This window comes from Artemia franciscana, chromosome 13 (assembly GCF_032884065.1).
Source record: "Artemia franciscana chromosome 13, ASM3288406v1, whole genome shotgun sequence".
NCBI classification, from domain to species: Eukaryota; Metazoa; Arthropoda; class Branchiopoda; order Anostraca; family Artemiidae; genus Artemia; species Artemia franciscana.
In genome coordinates, this window is record NC_088875.1 from 43,865,256 (window position 1) to 43,882,636 (window position 17,381).

A 17,381-nucleotide genomic window follows, 5' to 3' on the forward strand; every position below is an offset into this window, starting at 1 on the left:
AGTTGGGGGGGGGGGGGGAGTAATTCTTAAAAATTAGAAAAATGAGGTATTTTCAACTTACGAACGGGTGATCGGATCTCAATGAAATTTGATGTTTAGAAGGATATCGTGTCTTAGAGCTCTTATTTTAAATCCCGACCGGATCTGGTGATGGGGGCGGGGAGTTGGGAGGGGGAAACCTAAAACTTGGAAAACAGTTAGAGTGGAGGGATCGAGATGAAACATGGTGGGAAAAATAAACACAAGTCCTAGATAGATGATTGACATAAACGGAACGGATCCGCTCTCTTTTGGGTAGTTTGGGGGGGGGGGTATTTCTGAAAAATAAAAAATGAGGTATTTTTAACTTACGAACGGGTGATCGGATCTCAATGAAATTTGATATTTAGAAGGATATCGTGGCTCAGAGCTCTTATTTTAAACCCGACCGGATCTGGTGACATTGGGGGGGGGGGGAGTTGGGAGGGAGAAACCTAAAAATTGGAAAACACTTAGAGTGGAGGGATCGGGATGAAACTTGGTGGAAAAAAAACACGAGTCCTAGATACATGATTGACATAACCAGAACGGATTCACTCTCTTTGGGGTAGTTGGGGGGGGGGGGTTAATTCTGAAAAATTAGAAAAAATGAGGTATTTTTAACTTACGAACGGGTGATTGGATCTCCATGAAATTTGATTTTTAGAAGGATATCGTGTCTCCAAGCTCTTATTTTAAATCCTGACCGGATCTGGTGATATTGGGGGAAGTTTGGGGTGGGGAAACCTAAAATGATGGGAAACACTTAGATTGGAGGGATTGGGATGAAACTTGGTTGGAAAAATAAGCAGAAGTCTTGCATACGTGATTTACATAATTGGAACGGATCCGCTCAATTGCGGGGGGGGGGGGGGGGGTAATTCTGAAAAATAAGAAAAATGACGTATTTTTAACTTACGAAGGAGTGATAGGATCTTCATGAAACTTCATATTTAGAAGGACCTCGTAACTCCGATATCTTATTTTAAATTTCAACCGGATGAAGCGTAATTGGGGGGGGGGCAGTTGGGGGGACCGGAAATCTTAGAAAATACTTAAAGCGGTGAGATCAGGATGAAACTGGATGGGAAGAATAGAAACCTGTTTAAGATACGTGACTGACATAACTGGACCGGATCTGATCTCTTTGGTGGAATTGGGGGGGGGGGGTAACATTGAAAATTGAGGTATTTGTAACTTACGAAAGGGTGACCAGATCTTAATGAAATTTGATATTTAGAAGGATCTTGCGCTTTAAAGTTCTAATTTCAAATTCCGACCAGATCCTGTGACATTCGGGGGAGTTGGAGGGGGGAACCGGAATTCTTGGAAAACATGAAAATTTGAGTATTTATATCTTACGAATAGATGATCGGATCGTAATGAAATTTGATTTTTAGGAGGAATTCATGTCTCAGAGCTCTTATTTCAAATCCCGACCAGATCTTTTGACATTGTGGGGATTTGGAGGGGGAAATCTTGGAAAAACACTTGGTGTATGAATCGGGATGAAGCTTGGTGGATAGAATAAACAAATGTCCTTGATACGTGATTTACAGAATCGTACTGGATTCGCTCTCTTTGGGGGAGTCGGGGGGAGGGGTTCAGTGATTTGGCGAGTTCGGTGCTTCTGGACGTGCTAGGGCGATGAAAATTGGTAGGCGTGTCAGGGAGCTGCGCAATTTGACTTGATAAAGTCGTTTTCCCAGACTCGACCATCTGGGGGGCAAAAGGGAGAGGAAAAATTAGAAAAAATTAGGTATTTATAACTTACGAATGGGTGATCGGATCTTAATGAATTTTGATATTTAGAAGGACTTTGTGACTCAGAGCTCTTATTTTAAATCTTGACCGGCATTAAGCCTCTTATTTTCCTTTTTAAATCAATCTATTGATTCATAGAATTTTGTTAGAGCTCATACCATATGATCTCTTGGCTCTTAGCTCTTCTCGCCTCGTCACAAGTGCCATATGAGCTCTTAGCTCTTGTTGTTATAACAATCTAGTTTTAACGAATACAGTGTTTTATCATAAAATGATCCTTAAGTTAACGTGATATTCATATGATTGTAAGACATCAAACTCTATTGATTATGCTATTGTAAACCGAAAACTGGCAGGATCAATAAAAGATACTAGGGTATATAGGAGTGCTCTTTTTGGTGTTTAAAGTAATGGTCACCATGTAGTAGTGTCTAGGGTCAGTTTAAAGCTGAAATTTTAGAAGGGTAACTACCTCCTGGAAAGTTATGATGTTGGTAAACTCCAGGATAAAAATTTGAGATGAACTTTCCAGGAACAGTTGAATACTAAATTGGAGAGTTTAAAATTTGACAATGTAGAAGATTGATAGAATAATTTTAGAAAAACAATTTGTGAAGTTGCTGATTGTGTCTTAGGAAAAAAGGTTAACAACGTAATTAGGAATATTGGTGAAAAAGCTTCATGTTTAATAGAGATGAAAAGGGGATTGTGCAAGAACTATATGAGTGATAGATCATATGTAAACAAGAAAAATGTGAAGAAAGTGGAGAAAGCATTGGAATATGAACTAAGGATGTGTGAAATGGAGGCCATGGATAGAATTGCCGAGGATCTGAAAAATGCAGCTAGACGAAATAATAGTAGAATATTGTAATGGCATGTTATTAAATATAATAAAGTCAACACAGACTTGTCCCAGTGAAAGGTAGGAACGGGGCCATAATTATTGATAAGGAAAGAATTAAAGAGAGATAGACAGAACATTTTGAGATTGTGCTAATCCAAGATAGAGTTGCAGAAAAAAATAAAGAGGAAAGTGATAAAGTTTGTGATACCTTGTAGGTGAAGGAATATTTGTTTTGCGAGGAATAATTAGCGACAGTACTAAAAGGATTAAAAAATAATAACGCCCTAAGTGCTGACAGTGTGGCCAATGAGTTTGTTAAATATGGTGGCTCAGAGATTAGAAATAAGTTACTGAAGATTATGAATATGATTTTTGAAAAATGGGAAGTACCTAGCAATTTTAAGGGAACCCTAATCTAACCACTGTATAAGGTGATTAGAGTGAGTGTGGTAATTATCGAGGCATTAGCCTGGTCTCTATAATAGCAAATTACTAAGTAATAAGATACTTTTTAGATTGAGAGAGAATACATGTCGACCAAATTTTCACTCTTAGGTTAATAATTGAGAAGGGCCTGAGCTATCAAAAATCTTTAGTCCTCAGTTTTATAGATTTTGAGAAAGCGTTCGGTTCTGTTGATAGAAGAGCCTTAGTGAAGGTTTTATCCTTATATAGTATACCAAACAAACACGTTAAAGTGATTAGTTTTACGTACGAGAATATCACTGCTAAGGATAAGGTAGGAAATGAGGTCAGTAGCTGGTTTTGTATTAAATCACGAGTTAAGTAGGGTTGTGCTCTATCCCTCTTTATATGGATCATTTTGATTGACTTTGTCTTAAGGAGCACAGGAAAAGCAAAGGAGAACACGGAATCAAATGGGTTGGAAAAACATCTTAGGATTTCGATTATGCTGAAGATTTGAGTATCCCAGATGAAAGTTTGAGCATAATGAATAAACTTCTGAAGGTTTTGCTAGTTCAGGGTGCTAGAGTTGGTTTGGAAATAGATGTTAAGATGATTAAGTCACCAAGGCTAGGAATAAGTGAAGATGACAAGGTGACGCTGGGTAACGAAAAGATTGATCAGGTGGACAGCTTCACTTACCTTATTAGTTTTATTAGTAAAGACGATGGGAGCAGTGAAGGCCAGGCTCAGGGTGTTTTTTCACTGTTGTCCACAGTTCATTGCATGACTTGGTAAAAAAAAAGATGTGTTGCACGCCTAGTTCTTTTTCTAACAGGTTGAATATGACAGGTGCAGGCATGGGGGGTGTCAGAGACTCTGATTGCCTTAATTTGGTTGTGTTTTTACACTTACTGAAATTTTTGCAAATTTTGTTTAAAGAAAGATACGCAATGCCTACTTTTCTGCCAAGAAGTGCCAATAAATAATTATAAACGTTTTTTTTCTCACGTTTTTATTGTTCTATGTTTTTTTTCTTACATCGTGTTTTGCCTGTGTGACTTTTTAAGTTATTTATGATTTTAATGTTTTTTTTCAGAGTTTATCAGCAAGATATAAGGGTATACCAAATAAGCATGATGCTTCGATTGTTGTACAGTGGAACCCTGTGTCTTCCCGTCAGCCAGCTGAGATTAAAACAGACATTTTATTTGAAGAAACTACGGACAGTTTGCTTTTCAAAGCTCTGGCAAATACACCGTTCAAAGACTTTGACCAAGTGGAATTTAGAATTGATTCTAGGGTAAGAAAAATAATTTTTACGTTCATAAGATCCTTTTAGAGTATAGGAGATAGTCTATTATTTTATTTACAACATCACTATCCCTGCACTAATAATTATAGTCGTTATACCAACTTCAATGAGCAAAAATTAATGTATAATAAAATTTAAACATAATAAAATAAATAATAATAATTATAAGGCTTTCACATAACAATAAATTTGGAGACATTTCGTAATCTTTAATTTTCTCTTATTCTATGTATGAGTGAAGTAAAAAGAATTTAAGTGACAATATTCTAAGGAATAAATAGGAAAAATCTGGAAAAACAGCCAAGTGTTAAAGATATTGATCTTATTAAAAAAAAAAAAAAAAAAAAACAATTTGTTCGTAAGTACGTTCTGATATCACGCTGGTTGTAGATGACACATGAAGAACGAACGAAGAAAAAGACATAACTATACAAAGGTGATTCTTAGTCAGGTGACAAAGTGAAAAGACAAAGCAGATATTTCGGCAAAGGCTTCTGTTAAGCCGCTTTCAGTGCCGTCCTATTATGCACAGTCCTATTTTGCACTTAATTGGCTGTAGAATCTATTTCACAAATAGGGTGAAATGGTGAAAATCACGAAATGGTGAAAATATAGACTTCAGTTCTATTTATTTTTTGGCAGTGGACATCCTAAATATTTTTTACTCTACCAGAAATCGAGTGATACTTATTTGTGTGATTTCTGTAAATCTATTATTTCCCTTTTTGTTTATTTGTTATGAGTCGCCAAAACGCCTATCGAGTATTATTCTGTTGAAACAAGAGGCAGAGGAGGGAGAAAGAGCGAATTCCTAGGGATTATTAACATTAAATATTAATTAATCACTTTACTCTTATTAGTTGTTTCCAGTTGATCTTGATTATTATGGTTAGTTTTTATATTTTATTATTAATTATAATTAATTTTATATTTATTTATATTATTATTATATTATAATATAATATTATTATATATTATTATTTATATTATTATTTTTATTTTTGGTATATTATATTGTAGTTTTATATTTATTATTATATATTTAGTTAGTTTATTATATTTTTTTGTCGATGTTTTAACAAATAAAACCACATTTTTTCAAAATAAATATCATTCGATTAGATGCTAGGGAGGATGACACTCAAGGAGAGGGAGGAAGGGTACCATCATTAATATTGACAAACCTTGATGAGCCTTATGATGTAATTTTTTCATTGTGTTTTGTTGATGTTGTGACTAATAACATAAACAAAACACATCATTGGAGCACAAATGACATAATATCTTTCAGACGGTTTCTTTTTGGCATGGGGGTCAGAAGCTCTACTCCTGCTTGCGGTAATTTCTGTTTGGCTTAAATTGGATCTAGTCATTCTTCTTAATAAATAATTGGCTGGGGCACATTCTGCGGATGAAGGATGACATATTGCCGAAGATTGTCCTTTTTGGCCAACCGTCTAGGGCTAAACGGAAAGCAGGTCGTCCGCGATTGGGATGAGAGGATATCATAAAGAAAGATAAAGGGAAATGGGCACTTCCTGTGAGGGTGTAAAGTGGGAGGCTTTGAACAGATTGGGGTGGAGAAGGAGTGTGTAGCTCTGCTGGCCTCAGGCCGCTTTTTGCTGTGGTGAGTTGTTAGCAATAGTATTCATTTTAACTTCTGTTCGTTATAGGATTGATCTGTTCATCTGCGGCAGTACTTGGTACCTTATATTTGATCTGATTATTTATTCTAATTTTTATTTGTTTTGGGTTTGTATTTTCGGTGATAGTAATTTATGTTGTTTTGAGTCTGAACAATTGTAGGAATTTATTTTTATTTTTGAAAACTTTCTTTTTTCAAAGGCGTTTTTTTCAATTAATAAGGAGAAAGACATGGTTCGAAGCTGCTTGAAGAAACAATGATTTCTTAGGAATCTTTTAATCAAAAGGAAAATTTTTTTCAGGCGTCAAACAGCAAGAAAACGTATGATGTCGATGTAAGAGCTGGCTTGTCAACAGCGAAGAATCTGAAACTCACAGGAAAGTTTGATCTGCAAGACAAGGCCAAAGTTATTGACGTTTCACTCACTGCTAGTAACTTGGAACCCTACCGATTCTATACAACGTTGGTACAGGTAAAACTTGCAAATAACCAAGATTTTGAAGCACTCCAGATTAAAGTAGCCAACCCTTTTGTGGACAGTAGATACCAACCAAAACTTAAAAGAACTGTATATGATTAACGTAACTGTAACCACTGTTTTATTGGATTAACATATTGGAAATTACACACGTCAACTTGTACAAGGTAGACAGAGATGTAAAATTCGATTCATCTCCTTTAGCAGAAGAAATAAACCAACCCACAATAACAAAATTCATAATTCAAAGAAGAGAAAGAATAAGAGGGTAAAAAGGGAAGGGGGACTAAAAGCTATCCCAAGTGGCAAAATTCTAGAAAGACCTACTTATTTTAAAAGTAATTTAAAAAAAAATATGAAACATAACTAAGAACAAATTACAATAAGTCGTGATAAATAAAATTATAACACAATAAACACAATTATAAAATTATAATAGATCTATGTTACAAAAGGTCCTTCGGTCAATTTTAGGGAATCCTCCCCTTCTCTACCCCCCCCCCACTACTCTTGCACGGTTGTTCTCAGTTTGTATATGTGTTAATTCATGCATCTACAGGCTGACGGCGGAAGCGCCACCTGGGCATTTTACTATACTAGTTAAGTATATTAATATATTTACAGGGGAAGGTTTTGGTACATTTGCGCGGTTTTTTAGTGATGCTATATTGTAAGAAATTTAAGAACAACAAAAATAACCTCTTCCTAGCTATGCTATTGATCGTGGGTTGCCTATCTATTATATAGTATTTATAGGCATGAATATATAATAGGACTGAGATTACTTGTCCAGGACGTCGACTCTTATTGATAGAATAGCATCGCTAAGTGTGGAGAATCATGTAGTGATAAAGATGGTCTCACGGTTGTACAAAGCTTCCGTCTAACTGTAGGATCCGTGACGTCTTGGTGTCTGATTCTAAGCCCGCTTAACCGTTCTGCGTAGATTTGAGAATAATTTATCTGTCTCTGACCTGGGGTGGTGGGACTTGTTGCTTTTCTTGAGGCCATAATAAATGGAAAATTGCGACGTGGAAAGTTATATCGTCGAAAGACAACTATCGTATTGATATTTTGACTGACGAATGCGAATGTTTGGCCTAGACTTGTTAGGATTTTCAGTAGCTCGTCTTTCAGGGCTAGGAAACGTGAAATTAGGTGGTTTAAAATTTGTTTATTCAGGTAAAAAGGATGTTATACTGGTACAAAATGACAGAATCCAAGGTAGAAAAGGGGAGTTTTTATTAGAAGACTTAAATGTACGGCGTGGTACAAATAAAAATAGATGACACTCTAATTTAGGGAAGATTGGTCCAAGGAAGGAAAGTAGTAATGGTAACAGACTGCATTCATCTTGTATGTAAAGTAATCTAATTACAATCAGTACAGTATTTTATCTAAAAGTGTCAATAAAACTGACCATCATTATGGTAAGAGGACCAATCTGGTTGCTTGCGTTATTGCAAATAGAGGGCAAACAGAATCGATACAAGACAAGAGATTGTATAGGAGTGCATCCATTGATGTTAAAAGTAAAGGTCACCATATACTAGCGTCTAGAGCTAATTTAAAGTGGAAACTTTGGAAGGTAACTACCGTCTGGGTTGTTATAAAGTTGATAGATTCCAAGAAAGGAGTTGGATGGGTGTTGAATCAGAAGATAGGTAGGTACACTGCACACTTCACCATATAGATACTGAAGATTTATGCGAATATCCAAATTTGAGATGTCAGAATTTAATTTAGTAAACTTCTAAGAGAACTTTCTGATTAGAAATGCTCTATAAAAATAAAACTTGCAATTAGTAGTTCTACTCAAAATTTGAGATAACATATTCTTATAATTTTCTAAGCTGATAATAATTTTTAGTCAAACAGACTTCCCATAGTTCTCACTTAAAGAAAAAACCAGTTCTAAAATATAATTATTAATAGGACATACTGTAGTGGGAAGAGAAATTGAAAACTATTTTCTAAGGAATAAATTCATCTGTTATGTTCTTCGTTTTTTAGTCCTTACAAACATCACATAAAAGTGATAATAAACCCAAGTCTTTATTGAACAAAATGTTTTAATTTTCTGAATACAGTTGTGATTAGGGTCATGATTATCAAACAGTTCGTGATAACGAAGGAGAGACTCAGCCCTGATTAGGGTAGTGACTATCGACCACTTCGTGGTAACGAAGGAGAGACTCAGCCCAATAGTGACCAAAACTCTAAAAAAAAGGTATTCCTCTATACTGATATCGAATATATGAAATTCAGTCAGTTTAATGTTATTTATTGGAAGCTACGAGCCTCATAAAATTTGCCTGATTAATCGGAGAAAGGGGAAAACAACCCCAAAAGATTAAGTCATCTAAATGAAAATCATACCCGTAGATTTGGTATGTTAGAGAACCCTACAATTGATTTTTGAAGCTGCCATCTGCAAAAACCTGGAACTGTTTTTTGTTGTTGTTTTTTTTTATGAGAAGAAAGATCGTTTTTTTTTTTTCTTTCTTTTCTAAGTTAAAAGGCTATACTGCAATCTTTCAACATCTGCTGTGGATAAACTTTAATTGATTTATTCAGTTTTAGTTTTTAAAAAAAGCTAATTATGGAATTATTTTATGTTTAATTTCTGCACTTAGTTTACTTTAGTTAGTAATCTTTTTTAACAATTTTCATGTTGGTTTAATTTTTAAATTTGCTTTGATTGATTATATCCTTCAATTTTGAAACTGCATCTGATTACTAGTTTTGGAGTCGGCTTAATGGTAAATACAATAAAAAAATGAAGCTGGTAAATTTTAATTACTTTTTTTTATTGTAACCGATTAAAAAAAATGTAATTTGGGTTTAGCTCGGCTTTAATCACTGAATTTGATGTAATTTCACTAATCAATTTAATTAATTAAGTCTATATTGCGTTAATTAACAAATTTTTAATTGATTTTATTTTTTTAGTTTTCTGTAGATTACAAGTTTGATAATCCCCTTTAATGGCATGTACATTTCTGAATCGGCAGTTGAAAAATTTTGATTGATTTTATTTAATTCTAAATAAATTTGAATTGAAAATAAATCTGTTTTGGAAATTGAATTTAAGCTTAGTGGATTTTTAATGGTATTTAAGTAATTTCACGTCAATTTAATTTATCAATTTTATTTTAAATGATTATGTTCATGTTTTAACCACTTTTATGACTAGGGTGCTGAATACAAGTTTGAGAGTCGAGTAGATTTCAATGGCTCGTACATTTCAACATCTGCAGCTGGTAAATTCACATCTTTGGACATTTTCGATTTTAAAGGAATGGTTGATAGTCCTGCTTTAAACGTAAACAAGTATGAAATGGTATTCTACAACAGAGTAGAAAAAAGAAAACAAAATACAGTAGAATTCTCAGTTAAGAAGGCAGCTGATGTGTTTGCTCTGTTAAGGTAAGAACAAATACAAAGGAGCCTTTGAATGTTGCGGGAAGTTTTGTTTTCGGATTGAAAAAATCTCAGATTTATTTAAAAAGAAATCAACTTTATTTTATGTCAGCAAAATTGAAACCTATATTCAAAATACAAATTGCTTTCTTATCAAATTTATTTACTTTGTATCGGCTTTGTGTATAAGAAATTTTTTGTTTCAAACAATGTGTATATACAATCTAATATATTTGCGCAGGTGTGGGAGATCCAAGCCCACCAACTAGCAGTTTTGAGTAATCTTTTTTTTTATCTATTCTTTTTTTACATTTTGCTAACCAGAATAGACAATTAACATAAGTAAGATGCCAATTTATATGGACAACCAATTTTAATTATTATTTTGAATCACTCGACTATTTGAATTTGCTTTACTTTTTTTTAAACACCAAAATAGTATATTATTAAACTCCAAGTATTCAAGTTAATTTTTTTTGTACATTCACTGAAATTTTGATTTTTTATTACTTTCTTATTGTTTGTGTTCGTTGTTTTATAACGAGATATACTGAAATATTTTGTTTCACATTCTAAGTTTAATCTCTTGTCAAAACACTGGCTAAAATGGGAATATTTGTAGTTAGCTACTTTTAGCAAATTGATAGTGTAATAAAGTATCATTATAGGCTATTATAGGCCACAAACCGCTTGACTACATATAAATATTGTATATAATAAAACTGAAGCGTTATCTAAGATGAAGAAGGAGCTGATTCTAAAATTTCGCTATTTTATTTTGCACTTTAATCCACCGTCGTATTTTGCCTTCTGTTTTCCACACGCTCTCAGACTTACTTATGTTTCTTCTCAAGTGGCTTTAGTAGCAATAAAGGTGAAGAAGAATTGCTTGTTTTTCTGGTTTGTGTCGTATTTTTTAAGCAATATTTTTTAGCCGTATTTTTTAGCAATTAGTAGCAATAAAGGTACAATAGAATTGCTTGTTTTTCTGGTGCCGTATTTTTTAGCAACATTTTTTTAGCCGTATTTTTTAGCAATTAGTAGCAATAAAGGTGAAGAAGAATTGCTTGTTTTTCTGGTTGCTGCTGTGTTTTATTTACATGCATAATCTCTTTAAATTTTTGTAATATTAAATTAACAGTATTTGCTAAGCAATTTGACAATATAACCGGTTAACAATATTATTCACTGAATTGTTCTCAGGAAGGTGATTTGCTCTCAAACCCTTCCAGAAAGTTTCTATTTCCCTTGAAAATGCAAGAATAGGTCTGAAAATTGATGTTAGGAAGACCAAGTCACTTAAACGAAAAATAATTAATTGTAAAGATGTGATGCTGGATAGCGAGAAGACTGATGAAAGGGATAAGCTTTATTCACCTGGGTAGAACAATTAGTAAAGATGTATGTGCAGTGAAGATGTAAAATCAAAATTGGCAAGGCCAAGGGTGCTTCCTCACAGTTGAAAATAGTTTGGAAGAATAGGAAGATAAGGTGTAATTCGATGAATTGCTTGTTTTTCTGGTTTATGCCGTCTTTTGTTTTTCTTCAAGTTTGAATTATTACTTTACTTATGTTTGCATTTGGTTTATTGCGGCTCTTTATATAATAAATGGATAATAATTAATGGAACAAGTTATAATAAATGAAACAAGTTTTTTTTATCAATACTCTAACCTGTAACAAAATTAAACGCACTTTTTAAACATAAACATACATAAATATACTTAAATTAAGCATACTATAAAGGCCCTTTGGCCATAAAAGAAGTGTTTGGGCTTGTTGTTGTTTTGATATAGGACTTGCTTAACTCTCTTTTTTTCCTTTTGTCGCAGAGTACTCCTTGGTAGTTTCAAGGTATTCACCATCCTTTTCCCCCATCCAGAGAGCATCATATGCCAATTTCAGACCAGCTTGGGCAGGCAATACACGTCCCAAATAACAGAGGAGAGTCAACCACTACTGTCAGTTTGGTCAAGTTGTTTATCAAAGAAGGTCACAAGAGCGAGTGTTGTAATTATAGGGGCATTTAGCTTGGTTTCTTTAGAAAAGAAATTACTTAGCTTGCTGATACCTCAACAGTATGGTTCTCTGAGACGCTGAATCTTATGGGATATTTTTCAATTAAGATTGCGTGACTTTGTTGGGGGTGTTTCCCCTTTTATTTGAAAATCAGACAAATTTTCTCAGGCTCGTAGCTTTTGATGGATTAAATTAAACTTAGAATTTTATGTTTTGTGAACAAGCATAAAAAATAATTCGTTTAATAGATCAACTTTTATCGAAATTCTGTTTTTTAGAATTAGGGTTTATTATTGGTTGACCATGTAGGGTTTAATAATGGTTGACCATGAGTAGGATGCAAAGATATATATATATATATATATATATATATATATATATATATATATATATATATATATATATATATATATATATATATATATATATATATATATATCTTTGCATCCTACTCATGGTCAACCATTATTCCGAAAGTTGATCCCCTTAATTTGATCAAACCCAAAAATCAGTCCATAAGTGACCACACCAAAATCATAATTTTGGTGAGCTTTGCCATATATTTTCAGTTTACTGTTATTTACCTACTGAGAAGCAGCTGTAGCGAGCGAAGTGAAATAGAAATAAGGTTCATGACACATGATTATGGGTGTTGCATTACATTGCATAGGTTGTATAGAAGGATCCGAGAAAAATAAGGGGTAGAATGGTGCGGTTGATGGTTCTATTTACATCTGTCACCTATAGAAAATTTCTCCTATTAAATTTATTAATCGGATGAATCATAACATAAACATTAAGACATATTCCAAGGTATTTTAAATATTAATCTTTGAAATTTAATTAATAATCATAAAAAATAAATCTTAAAATATTGTTAAAAATTAATACTAAATATTACTTATTTTAAATGTTAATTTTTGTTTTTTTAAATATTGAATATCTTTAAATATATTTTAAATATTAATCCTTAGGCCACAGAATTCCACGGAATAAAAATTTGCCGTCAGTATTCAGGCTGTAAAATAAGTACGAAGTCAGCACAAGTAATAAAGAAACAAGAAATCACGTATGCTTATTCATGCTTCAAAGTAATTCCAGGAGACTTCCCTGCGATTGGTCTCAGCCTTAGGTTTTTAATTATTTCATTTGGGTCTCCAAATTTAATTGTTTTTTTCACAGATAGGGTTGGAGTAAATACAAGTTATTTGGTACTAACCTTCGTCCTGACTCCTAGGACCCTCCTAGTAGACACTCTTTTGATAAGAATATGCCATAGCTTTTTATAATTGCAATATTTATTTTTGTACTACGTAGATAGCCATTTATTTTACACACTAAGTTGATTGAGAATAATTGCTTTTGAAACTAAAATTAGCCGGATAATTGGATTGTTGTATAACACCTAATATTAAAATAAAAGATAAATTATTGCTCTGCTAGATAATTTCTTTTAACATCGTGTTGCCATTTAATACTTTGTTTTAAAGTCTTCTTTTTATCCAGCCTAAATTAAAAAAAAAACAACTTAGAATTTGTTTTATACTGTAAATTTTGCAGGATGACATACGACAGAAAAGAGTCCAGAAACAACTTAAAATATAAAGGCAAATTGGATATTGACTTGAAAAAGCTGCTTAACTTAGCAGGTGCTGCCAACTTTGTGTATGAAGACAGGAAGAAAGAAGAGGTATTTCTCTCTCTCTCTCTCTCTCTCTCTCTCTCTCTCTCTCTCTCTCTCTCTCTCTCTCTCTCTCTCTCTCTTTCTCTCTCTCTCTCTCTTTCTCTCTCTCTATCTCCTCAAGCATTCGTGGGACTTTAGTAGAATATTTGATTATTTATAATCTTCGTTTATTTGGAGCTGTTGAACCATCATAAGATGCGATCTTGCATGAATCTTGGGGAAAACATAAAAACTTGTGTTTTGGCATTTTTAAGCGGCTATTTGAACATAGGAAACTATTTGAACCAGAAATTCAACTATTTGAACCAGAAACTTAATTATAATTGCTTGAAGATTCGCTGGTTGCGAAGTTGAGGTTAGGATTTCCCAGTGACTAGCCGGGATTTTATTTTAATTGGATTTTATTGTAGACTTTTCCATTCCATACGAATCAAATCATGTCAAATCAGAACCAATTACACAAATCAGATATTAAGGAATAGACTTGTATTATATATAGGGCTGGGAAGAAAGCTGTGGTTAATATTTCATTTTTTTAAAGGTCGTGTTTTCCAATGTCGCTGTTAAATATATCTGTGGAGTGGTTTAAACATTATAACACGTGAACTTGCAATAAAATAGATTATATATCAAAGGAAATGCAAATACAGTGTATTTGCGCAAAAACGGAACTGTTTGAATGTAGTAATAGGCCATTCTTCGAGCACATTTGAAGCTACCATAGGATGTGTACACCTTTTCTATTTAAAGAATCAGATCACCAGGTCTCATGACTGTTGAGAATCGCAGAAATATTGCAAGAGAGGCCAATTATCCTCTTATGGGCCTATGAGAGGGCCTTCTATTCCCTTTTTTTGCTGTCCGCTGAATTGAGTGGGGATTTGGCCCGAGTTCCATCTAGAGTTCGTAAAGTGGAGTATGTCCTGAAAAATACAATTAAAGAGAGAAGTTTTTCGCGTTCATCATGTGAAAAGCGTGATTGCTTAGAGCATGTGATCTACTTTAAGAACTTGAGTGGTAAGTTTGATTATCATATTATGGCCAATTTCCTCTCTTGAAAGTTAGTCATACTTTCTGGATTTCGCATGCAAAACTTATATTATAATGAAGATGATCGCTGGTGGAATTTCACAGATGAAAATCAAGTTTTACTTCAGATTCTACTCCAGAGCGGAGCACCTTAGCTAGGCTTTTGAATTAAACTGAGATAGACATCCACGATCACCTGGATTGACCAAGACTAATACCAGTTGATGTTTGCTTTCGCGTGGATTAACGCCAAACTAACTAATGAGTAATTGTGATGCACAGTATAAGTATATATGTTTAATTCTACTGTATTATGATGAGATAGTGATCGGATCGTTGGACAATTTTGTGGATGACGATTATATTCTCTTAAAATTATCATTTATGGATTTATTAGTTTAATATAATAGGGAACTTCTAGCGTAGCTGTGATGGTCTCCGGTGGTCTTGGTACTGGAGTGAGTTGTTAATTGTAGTAGTAGTTGTATTAAAGAATAATATGAAAAAAACTTCGTTTTCTTAAAGAGTTAAAGAGGCTGCGTCCCAAAGTTGAACCTTAAAACGTACAGGAATTAGAAGAGGCAGTTGGGGGGCTGCCGCCCCCCAAACCCCCAGCTTTTAAAGACTCTTTTGTACAAGTTTTTTTTTGTGGGGGGACTTCATTGTTACTAATTCCTAGTTTCGGCGCAATGGTTCTCCTGTCCTCTTGTGTTTAACATTTTTCGAAGCTATTCCATGATTCATTCATTTCAATTTTTTGTTAATTAAAAGAGGGCCTTTCCGAAGCCAAGAGCGGGGGGTTTACAAAAAAAAACAAAAAACCTGTACAAAAGAGTCTTTAAAAGCTGGGGGTTTGGGGGGCGGCAGCCCCCCAACTGCCTCTTCTAATTCCTGTACGTTTTAAGGTTCGACTTTGGGACGCAGCCTCTTTAACTCTTTAAGAAAACGAAGTTTTTTTCATATTATTTCTGTACGTTTTTCTACACTCCATGGTGGATGTAATTTAATAATTCCTGTACTCCTCGTACAGGAATTAGGAGAGGAACTTGGGTGGCTGCCCCCCCCCCGCTTTTAAATCATTGTATAAAAAAAAAATAGATAGAATGACCGAAATGTTTCTTTTGCTCATAAGAAGCTAATATTCTGTTATCTCTCAATTGATAAGCTGTCCAGGTGTTATCAAAATTTTTTTGATGTTGTGAAAAAAAACCGCCCGTAAGGGACTTGAACCCTTGACCGGAGGATTAAAAGTCCCACGCTCTACTGACTGAGCTAAACACTTCCATGCGTGTAAATATAACTTCTCAATAACTTTTAAAAATTTCAAATTAACATGGGCTCTTATGGAGAGAAATCCGTTAATTAAGTAGCTAATGCGTGGTTTCTGGAAAACAGGGAAGGAGTTATCGGATCGAGCTGAAATTTCGCGGATAAGCTCCTGGGCCGTAGGGGACCTTAACTTGTGAATTTCAGCCCGATCGGACAACGTTAAAAGGGGGGGGGGGGGTTGGAGGGTCGAAACTTTCGGGGGGTTAAGATTTTCCTACGAAACTTTCCAGGAAAATTACTCGGAGAATTCCACATCGAATGAGTCTTCGTACACCCAGATCCGATGGCGGATGTGACCTGTAGGCGTCTAGGAAAAAAAAGTAAATGAATTTTAAGTGGCTATGCGTGGTTTCTGGAAAACAGGGAAGGACTTATCGGATCAAGCTGAAATTTCGCGGATAAGCTCATGGGCCCTAGGGGACCTTAACTTGTGAATTTCAGCCCGATCGGACAACGTTAAAGGGGGGCTGGGGTTGACGAGTCGAAACTTTCGGCTAGATTTTCCCCATGAAGGAAAAGTTGGAGGGGGATGAAATTTTGCAGGTTTCTTAGTTGGAGCTCGGGCTACGAAATGCATCCCTCCCCATCCCTCTGCAACCACTGGAACCGAAGATCGCTTAACATTGTCGTGTGTCGCCTCTTTATAGAGGCACGAGTGTGCCTCCTTGATTAGAATAAGGTCATGAGATTTCTTTTCCCTCCTTGTGATGTTCTGACGACTTCAAAGGACCTTATTTTAGAAGCTGAAAGAGCTATTGAGTGCTTTATGCATAACCGAGAAGAGTTGGACTACAAAGAAGGAATTTGAATCTATTTCTGAAATTATAAATCTTCTATTCCAGTTTTTGCTGTCCGCTGAATTGAGTGGGGATTTGGCCCGAGTTCCGTCTGGAGTTCGTAAAGTGGAGTACGTCCTGAAAAATACAATTAAAGAGAGAAGTTTTTCGCGTTCATCATGTGAAAAGCGTGATTGCCTAGAGCATGTGATCTACTTTAAGAACTTGAGTGGTAAGTTTTTTTTTCGTATTTACGGTAAGGGTTACAAGGAAAAAAAAGAATCAAGCTATTTGTAAGTATTTAGCAATAAATAATTAATAAAATCTTGACTTGATTACCTTAATTTTCACTAAGAGCAAATTAGTCCCTTGTTTGATGTTTTTTTTTTCGTTTATTGTAGTGTCCACTTCTAGTGTAGGCTCTGGTAAAATTTGGATGTGGCATTTATTGCATTCTCAAACTACGAAACACCACCTTGGAAGCGTAATTACTACTATTGTATGGAACAACTAGCATTAACACGGTACAGATAACGTTATCGTCATGAGGGATTCTATGGGAGTACAGTGGCACCAATTCGTGAAGATTTAGGGGGGGTAAGGTTTTTTCGACTTAGTTCAATCAATTATACAAAAATAACGTATTTTC

At 34.5% G+C, this 17,381-nt stretch overlaps 1 protein-coding gene across 4 annotated transcripts in view; it reads left to right on the forward strand.

The window, feature by feature from the left end:
• The window catches only part of LOC136034973 (apolipophorins-like), a 309,320-nt gene that overhangs the window by 113,757 nt on the left and 178,182 nt on the right, over nucleotides 1–17,381 (forward strand). For 2 of the 4 annotated variants that reach the window (XM_065716535.1, XM_065716532.1), the window contains exons 28-32: nucleotides 4,134–4,337; nucleotides 6,296–6,466; nucleotides 9,669–9,901; nucleotides 13,475–13,604; nucleotides 14,450–14,615. The exons of 1 other annotated variant lie outside the window; for it this stretch is intronic. In XM_065716535.1, coding sequence (XP_065572607.1) covers nucleotides 4,134–4,337; nucleotides 6,296–6,466; nucleotides 9,669–9,901; nucleotides 13,475–13,604; nucleotides 14,450–14,615 — 904 coding nt within the window. Of the gene's footprint in view, nucleotides 1–4,133; nucleotides 4,338–6,295; nucleotides 6,467–9,668; nucleotides 9,902–13,474; nucleotides 13,605–14,449; nucleotides 14,616–16,798; nucleotides 16,965–17,381 lie in introns of all 4 variants that reach the window. One more of the 4 variants, XM_065716534.1, reaches the window with a different exon arrangement.